This window comes from Triticum aestivum, chromosome 3B (assembly GCF_018294505.1).
Source record: "Triticum aestivum cultivar Chinese Spring chromosome 3B, IWGSC CS RefSeq v2.1, whole genome shotgun sequence".
Classification (NCBI taxonomy): domain Eukaryota; kingdom Viridiplantae; phylum Streptophyta; class Magnoliopsida; order Poales; family Poaceae; genus Triticum; species Triticum aestivum.
The window spans coordinates 25636742-25644496 of record NC_057801.1 but is presented as its reverse complement, the minus strand read 5'-3'; the positions used below and the strand labels follow the sequence as shown (position 1 = coordinate 25644496).

The 7755-nt window shown below is 44.1% G+C and overlaps 1 protein-coding gene across 2 annotated transcripts; it reads right to left on the bottom strand.

Moving 5' to 3' along the window:
• Window positions 1-3897: 3897 nt before the first annotated feature.
• On the bottom strand, window positions 3898-5952 carry LOC123068351 (uncharacterized). 2 transcript variants are annotated; one of them, XM_044490927.1, is made up of 4 exons: window positions 5804-5952; window positions 5606-5712; window positions 4244-4690; window positions 3898-4089 (listed from the first exon to the last, which is right to left on the bottom strand). In XM_044490927.1, the coding sequence occupies exons 1-3, from the start codon at window positions 5928-5930 to the stop codon at window positions 4283-4285; spliced, it is 642 nt and encodes a 213-aa protein (XP_044346862.1). In that variant the 5' UTR covers window positions 5931-5952; the 3' UTR covers window positions 3898-4089; window positions 4244-4282. The 2 variants fall into 2 exon arrangements, with proteins under 2 accessions (XP_044346862.1, XP_044346861.1); XM_044490926.1 differs by having other exon boundaries at window positions 3898-4690.
• Window positions 5953-7755: the final 1803 nt, after the last annotated feature.

Genomic DNA, 7755 nt, shown 5'->3' with positions numbered 1-7755 from the left:
ATGTCTGCACGGTTCCCGAACACGTAGGGTCTACACACTTAAGGTTCGGTGATGCTAGAGTTGTTATGGGAAATAGTATGTGGTTACCAAATGTTGTTCGGAGTCCCGGATGAGATCTCGGACATGACGAGGAGCTCTGGAATCAAGGTTGTCAGAATCGCGATTCTGTTATACGATTCTACGACTTTACGGCCCAAACTAACCCCTATGATTCTACGATTTTAGTTCTTAGAATCTACGTTTCTACGATCCTGATAGTGAAGATTATAAGATTTGCGATCCTACCATCGAAGCTCCGATCCGATTCAAGATCATGATTCTGACAACCTTGTCTGGAATGGTCCGGAGGTGAAGATCGGTATACTGGACGAAGGGTATTGGAGTCTGGAATTGTTCCGGGGGTACCAGGTGATGACCAGCGTGTCCGAAAGGGGTTTCGGAGGCCCCGACAAGCGTTGGGGGGGCTTATGGGCCAAGGGGAGAGGGCACATCAGCCCACTAAGGGGCTGAGCACCCCTTCCACCCCATCTCACGTAACCAGGAGAGGTGGGGGCGCCACCCTAGGGCAGCCGCCCCTCCCGGCTTGGGGGGCAAGTTTCCTAGGGGGTGGGGGCGCCCAAACCCATCTAGGGTTTCCCCTGTGGCCGCGGCCCCTCCCCTAGGGAACCCTAGGGCGCCTCCCCCTCCTCCCTTCCCCCTATATATAGTGAGGAAGAGAGAGAGCAGCTGCACCTTTCCCCTGGTGCAGCCCTCTCCCTCCTCCAACACCTCCTCCTCCTCCGTAGTGCTTGGCGAAGCCCTGCCGGAGAACCACGAGCTCTATCACCACCACGCCGTCGTGCTGTCGTAGTTCTCCCTCAACTTCTCCTCTCCCCTTGCTGGATCAAGAAGGAGGAGACGTCCCCGGGCTGTACGTGTGTTGAACGCGGAGACGCCGTTGTTCGGTGCTTAGATCGGAATCAATCACGATCTGAATCGCTATGAGTACGACTCCTTCATCCGCGTTCTTGTAACGCTTCCGCTTAGCGATCTTCAAAGGTATGAAGATGCTCATCCTCTCTCTCTCGTTGTTAGAATCTCCTAGATTGATCTTGGTGATACATAGGAAAATTTTGAATTTCTGCTACATTCCCCAACAACCGAAGCCCTCATCGCGCTGCTGACCATCCACGTGAAGGATCGACAACGGATCTGGGTGGGATCCAGAACCCCGGCCGCCGCCATGCCCATAATCACCATAGAACCTGCCGGTTCTCGGCGGCCATGGGAGCTAGCACGCTGCCGCACGACCATGGGCGCCGCCCCTGGCCACTGCGCACGTGCTCCTCGTTGGACTCGTCCCAGTCGATCCACGAGGGTCGACGGCACATCCAGTAACTCGGCCCCTCCGGCACCGGGCCCGCCACCACTGCGGCCTATGCCGGCGGCAGCAGCAGAGGGGAGGCCGCGTCTTGGTTGGCTGGTGGTGGCACTGAGATCGGCCCCTGGCAGCGCCCTGGGGCGGCGTCGCGAGGGGGTCACCAGGGGGGAGGGGGAGGAGATTCTACTTATTACCACCACGGCTTCAAGCTCCCCTGCCAAAGGAAGAAGAAGAAATCCGGCTGTTGAGTTCGCTACCCTGTAAAACCACCACTACTCTATATTTGATACAAAGTGATATATTAGTATGTCCATTTGACCCAAAAATGAGAGAAATTTCGGACTACAGCCAGAGGCACATGCATATATCCAGAACTTATTTGCACATGGATCTAACTTTGTTGTCAGATTACAACACATATTTCCAGGATGTAACATTTGCATACCTAGCCTGAAGTTTTGATTTATATGCGCCTTATTGAATCAAGGATCAGTTTGTAGCGGCTTAAAAAAACGAGGAACTCAGTACCTTAGCAGAATGTTATGCATCTTTCCTATACTACCATGAAAAGCACTGATATGTGGCATTGCCTCTTATTGAACAAAACGACTAGAGTTGTTTCCTGTAAGCGCTTAATACTCCCTCCGTCCGAAAATACTTGTCCCAGAAATGGTTATATCTAGACTTGTTTTAGTTATAGATACATTCATTTTATCTATTTCTAGGACAAGTATTTTCGGACGAAGGGAGTAGTAAAGATGCACTGGAAGCCGAACTCCTAGCTATAAGGGAGGGTACTTCACTGGCTCTACAATGGAGTAATCTACCCATTGATGTGGAATCGGACTGTTTGGAGGCGGTCACGATGATCAAAGGAGGGACCGGTAACAAGTCAATATATGCTTTTATAATTAGAGAGATCATTAGTAATATGGAGGAGAGGGATTCTTGCATTGCTGTTAATCGTCGAAATTGTAATATGGTTAGTCATGCCTTGGCTAATTTTGGTAGGTTGCAACGCCAAACTATAGTTTGGTTAGGCTTCGGTCCAGATGAGGTCTTGGAACTTGTAAGACGAGATTGTAACACCTGATTTTCAGTAATGCAAGAATTATTCCGCAAAAAAAAAATACTCCCTCAGTCTCATAATGTAGTGCCAAAAACGTCTTACATTATGGGACGAAGGGAGTAGTAAAGATGCACTTGTGTTTTTTGTGAATGATGATTCCAGATGAGCCCATCTTGTTCGATGCGTGTGCACCGTTCGTGTACTGATATTGTATTTGAATATTACAGTAATACAAAATATTGCATTTCTGCTGTATGTTTACTGAAACTGGTTATGTTTACTTTTTTTTAGAGAGAGAGACGGTTATATTCGCTTTGATTGCCAGATTGCTTGGTAGCAGAAGGCTAAGGGCCAGTTCTTTTGTTTCAATGTATATGAACAAAATTCTCAGCTTTTCCTTGATATTGAAAAAGATAGTTCAAGGGCATTACAGACTTTTCACTAGCCATACCACAGATAAGCTGAAAAAACAGGCACTGAAAAGAACTGGCTAGCTTATTTATTATCTGAAGCTTATTTCTACATGAGCTTATCCGGAGCTTATTTTCACGGGAGCTTATTTCCACAGCATAGCTCAAAAGAGCTGCCCTTTGACGTGATGGTGAGCTACTGTAGTTGCTCACTGTTCTGTTGTCTGTGTTGTTGGTGGAGCAGAGGAGATGACTGAGAACCGCTAAACTGAGCTATACAGAGCTGTCGGCTATGACTCCTCACATCTTCTAAGTCACATCTTCAAGGCTCTAGAGAAGTAGCCAACTGGAAAGTTGGAGGGCAGCAGATTTGCAGCATTCACCATTTGGCACGTTAGGCCATATTGCTCAATTTGTGGACGCACTGCCTCCTCTCTGCCGTTGCAATAAAGCAATGTTTGTCCTGATACCTCTCAAGCCTCAAGGTTCTTGTTTCTTCCCCCAAATCCCCATGCTCTATGCACTCACATGGCCCGAATTCTCGGTGTATGTATTTCTTGGCTTGTATATTTATACATGTGAATGACCATGATAACTAATGGATTCAATAATTGGTTGGTGTTGCATGCTGCTCCATATTTAATAGTACCAAGTAATATACTAGTATGTCCATTTGACGGAAAAATGAGAAATTTGGGACTCGAGACAGAGACACGTGCATATATCCAGAACATATTTACACATAGACCTAACATTGTTGTCAGATCACAGCACATGGATATTTCCAGGAGTTGATTACAGATGGATCTAACATTGTTATCAGCCTTATCCCTCCGCTATGAACAAGACTACATAAATGAGATGGATCACGAAAGGGTGACTCAATCAAGCATGCCAATACATCACAGAGTAGCAACTGCTTACGGTAACAGACTGTGTCAACCCCACAGGTGAATTAATTCTCACACACACACATAGATAGTAAGATTCAGTTACTGTACTTAATTTCCCATGCATTCAGACATTCATGCTAGCTCATATATCCAGGCTAAGGCAGATTAAGACGATATTAGGATATCACTATAATCAAGATCACGCAAAAATCAACGATGTCTTGAATCCACATTATTATTATCGGCATCATCTCCAAACTAAATAGATTACATGGTTCCATCCGCGATAGAAATAACCAAGATCAGATATTAAGAACCACAGAAGTTGGATAGTTTGTAACCTCAGGCTCAGATCACCTGAAGCAGCCAGCAACACAAGGAATCAGCCAGCAACACAAGGAATCAGCCAGCAAGCAAAAATCAATTAGTCCATTGGCTAACCAACCTATTATTAATTTCAATCATGGGATAATTCAACCACAATAGAAACATTTCGTTATCTTGTTATTACCTCCTTTCTCCTGTGTCTGCCTTCTGTTTTGGCCTGGAACTACTGTCTAAGCAGGCCACCACCTTCGCTGCAGCCAATCATTTTATCCAAGCGGGTCTTGAAACTAATATTGACTTCATACTGAGCCCCCAATACACGAAGTCGTTTTAACCAAAAGAACTTCCTGGCCAGCTCATGTGTCTCTGCCTTTTTAACCACAAATAATTTCTTCACGTGCGTTGAGAATTGCTCCCTGGATTTCTTATCAATATGAGGTGATCGTAACACGGTGTATAAGGCTCGTGATTCAGGCAACCCAATCTTGTGCGTGTAAGGCTCAAGCCCCTTCAGATTGTGATTTTGGTTATTGAAAGATTTCATCGCTATGCGTATCTTGGCAGGCAGGTTCTGGGAGTGCATCCTACTTGGGTATATACCTTCATTGGTCTCCTCAATAGGCTTGTGAAGCTACAATGATAAACAAAGTTGATATTGTTAATTACAAGAAAATAAGTAGCAAATGAGTTAACTACTTTTCTTCTCAGCAATAAGACGTCTAGCCGTTTTCTAATACTATTTCCTTTCCTACAGCGCGATATATGTAGTGACTTATTCTACTACCAGAAGTCATGAGAAAATCTAGAAATTCCGTACACATACTTCAACTTTTTTTCTGTTAATTACTCTACCATTTCAAAATTTTAAGTCTAAATACAACCTGTGAAAAAAGACAAACATCATCAGGGATAATTCTGAAAAAAACCATCAGAATTCTCATTTTTCATACTCCTAACATAGACCGTGTTTAAACTTGAAATTTTAATCACAGATAGAACAAGTTTAGAGTTAAATGCACATCTGTTTCAGAAGTTCTTGTAACTTCCGATACTATATTGCGTGAAGATCGCCCAATAGGCAATCTGTCTCCATCTTGTTATCATAATTGATCATACAAATTCCAATTCGCAAAACACCTAATTTTTTTCAGTTTAAGTGGCATCTGGGTGATATCGCTCAAGAGTATATGGCAGGAGCTGTGCTGTTTAAACTGTTTCCAGAGATGAAAATTGTTGCCATGTGCAAATGGGCCTTATGCTAATGCTACAGGTTTCGATGAGCTTCTTTATGCCAAATTAATGCCCGATTGGCAGCATATAAACATGTCTGCATAGCATCGTGAGTCGGCATAGTGCAGATCTCCACCAGAATCAACCGCCATTCATTTGTCACCTAAAACTGCACCTGTCTTCCCACAGTCACATTTCACACGCTAGAGTAACGAACGGCGACGCGGCCGCACATATCGAAAAACACAGCAGAATAACACTACTCGCATCGCATCAAGAACATGAGGGAGGGTGGGATCCGAGAGGGAAGCCAAACCTGCTTGGCATCGGAGCCGAGACGGCGCACGGTCGCCGGCCGCTGCACGAGCCTCGTCAGGTCCGGCTGCTTCCTCTTCCATAGCTCCGACACGAACCTGTAGGCGCCTGCGAAGCACGAGTTCGTCGGGAACGAGGGAGTAAGAGTCCGCGCGAGAGTGCTAACCGGCGAGATCGCGGGAGAGGGGGAGGAGCTCACCCATGGCGGCGGGTGTGTCCGGCGGCGGCGAGGTGAAGTTTGGAGATGGGCGAAAATGGTGGCTGTCGGATGGGCTAGGGCTCTGGAATTGGGCATCTGGTTTTTCAATGGGCCGGGAATTGGGCATCTGCGGGTCACGAGCACTCTCATGGCCCGGGAAACTGGCTTTTCAATGTCACCTGGGCCAGACGTCCCTGCACGTTGTTTGTCTTATGGGCTTTTTTCCTGGTATAAGTATGAAGAAACGTACATATGCAAATCCTATTTTTCCGCAAAAAAAAACAAAATGCAAGTCCTACCCTATGAGCACCCCTTCGAGAGGCTCCGTGCCGGCACATATTGAGATCGACGAAACGAACATCAATGAAAAGTCTAAAATATATTCAAGAAAATGTGAGCACATGTGTCAAGTCTAGAAGTTGAACCTGGGTGGATTGGTTTCACCATAAGAAATCTAATGATCTGAGCTACTCTATGTTCGATGTCTTTTTCTGTTATTAAACAAGCTCATTTGCTCAAATTGGCAAACTAGTAGAACAGTCGGATTGCTCTTACTCAGTTTTTTTTAATGTGTGGACAGTAAGCCTACCCAATTTAATGTACTCGGCACATTTTCCTATGAGAGACACGCATTTTTTTTACTTTTACTCCCTCTCGTATCTACTTTATTTTTGTTAATTCAGTGGCATTTTTCATTTCCTTTCGGAATGAACCTTTATTTTTATTGGAAAGCTATATACTTATGCGGGAATCTTAGGCTGTCTATAATGTTCTTTAACTTTTTCGATGGAACTATTAAGTCTCTAGTTTACAGTTGCTAAAGTTTGCACATTTTGTTTATCCACTTCCTTCTCTATAAGGTTGTGTTTTCTGGGGTAAATAGATAGCTTTATTAGACAACAAATAGGGGATTACATTCGTGGTGCAGAAGATTCAATACATATGTTTGTGCTTGAAGCCTCCACACCATAAATCGATAGTCGTTCATCACATCACAGCTAGTTCATGAGAAAAAAATAGTATAATAACTCTTTATCATCGAAACACACACTTCCCGCATATGCTCCGTTGCTGCCTTAATCTCCTTGAACAGGTAAGCCCACTTTGATGTATCGTGGAATGTCGCAGTCCCGCTTCAACTAGAAGAGACCACTAGAATGTGGATACATTTAGCTGCCTACTTGGCACCTTCACGTAACTCAAGGCTATCAACACCCATTGTGGCAGTTCAAGGCCCTAGATGTGACTGCATTGAAGTGTTATTCCTCCTGATACCTCTCGAGCCTCAAGGTTCTTGGTTCTCTCCCTGTGCCCTCTATGCAATAGTTGTGTCATACCAAAGTGGTCTGGCCCCTATTCTCAAAATATGTATACATTCTTGGTTTGTATATTTATATGTGTGAATGAATGGATCAAATCTTACTTTTATTCGAGGATTGTGATATGGGTGTGCATGCATTTCAATGCTTGGTTGGTCTGGAATGTTACTCCATATTTAATACCAACTTACGAAGTGATATATTAGTATATCTATTTGATAGAAAAAGAGAAAATTCAAAGTCCAAACACAGAACACATGCCCATATCCAGAACATACTCACACATCGATCTAACATTGTTGCAAGATAACACATCAACATAGCTCAGAGTTTGGGCCAACTTTAAAGCCTTGGTTTCGTGAGACCTTTTTTGTGTGGCACAGAGAGACATGTTTTTCCATTTTTTAGGTTTTTTACACCTTCTACCACACCACTATAATTATTTGGATCCCTAAAGTCAGCAAACCCAACTGATGCGCACCATCGATAAGCTCACATGGTCCCAATCAACTAGTTTTGTTTGTCTTTTTGATTTTCATTTTAAACATGTTTTCCCAAGAAAATAATTTGTTTGGTGTTGTGGTATTTTTTTCCAATGTAATATTTGGATTAAAACATCATGAGTTTTGCTTC

Excerpts from the sequence above, each read along its gene's own strand:
- LOC123068351 (XM_044490926.1), bottom strand. The coding sequence starts at position 5,930 with ATGCCCAATTCCCGGCCCATTGAAAAACCAGATGCCCAATTCCAGAGC. Across the intron at positions 5,713-5,803 it reads GGACACACCCGCCGCCATGG|GCGCCTACAGGTTCGTGTCG; the intron begins GTGAGCTCCTCC and ends CGTGCTTCGCAG. Across the intron at positions 4,691-5,605 it reads TCGGCTCCGATGCCAAGCAG|CTTCACAAGCCTATTGAGGA; the intron begins GTTTGGCTTCCC and ends TTATCATTGTAG.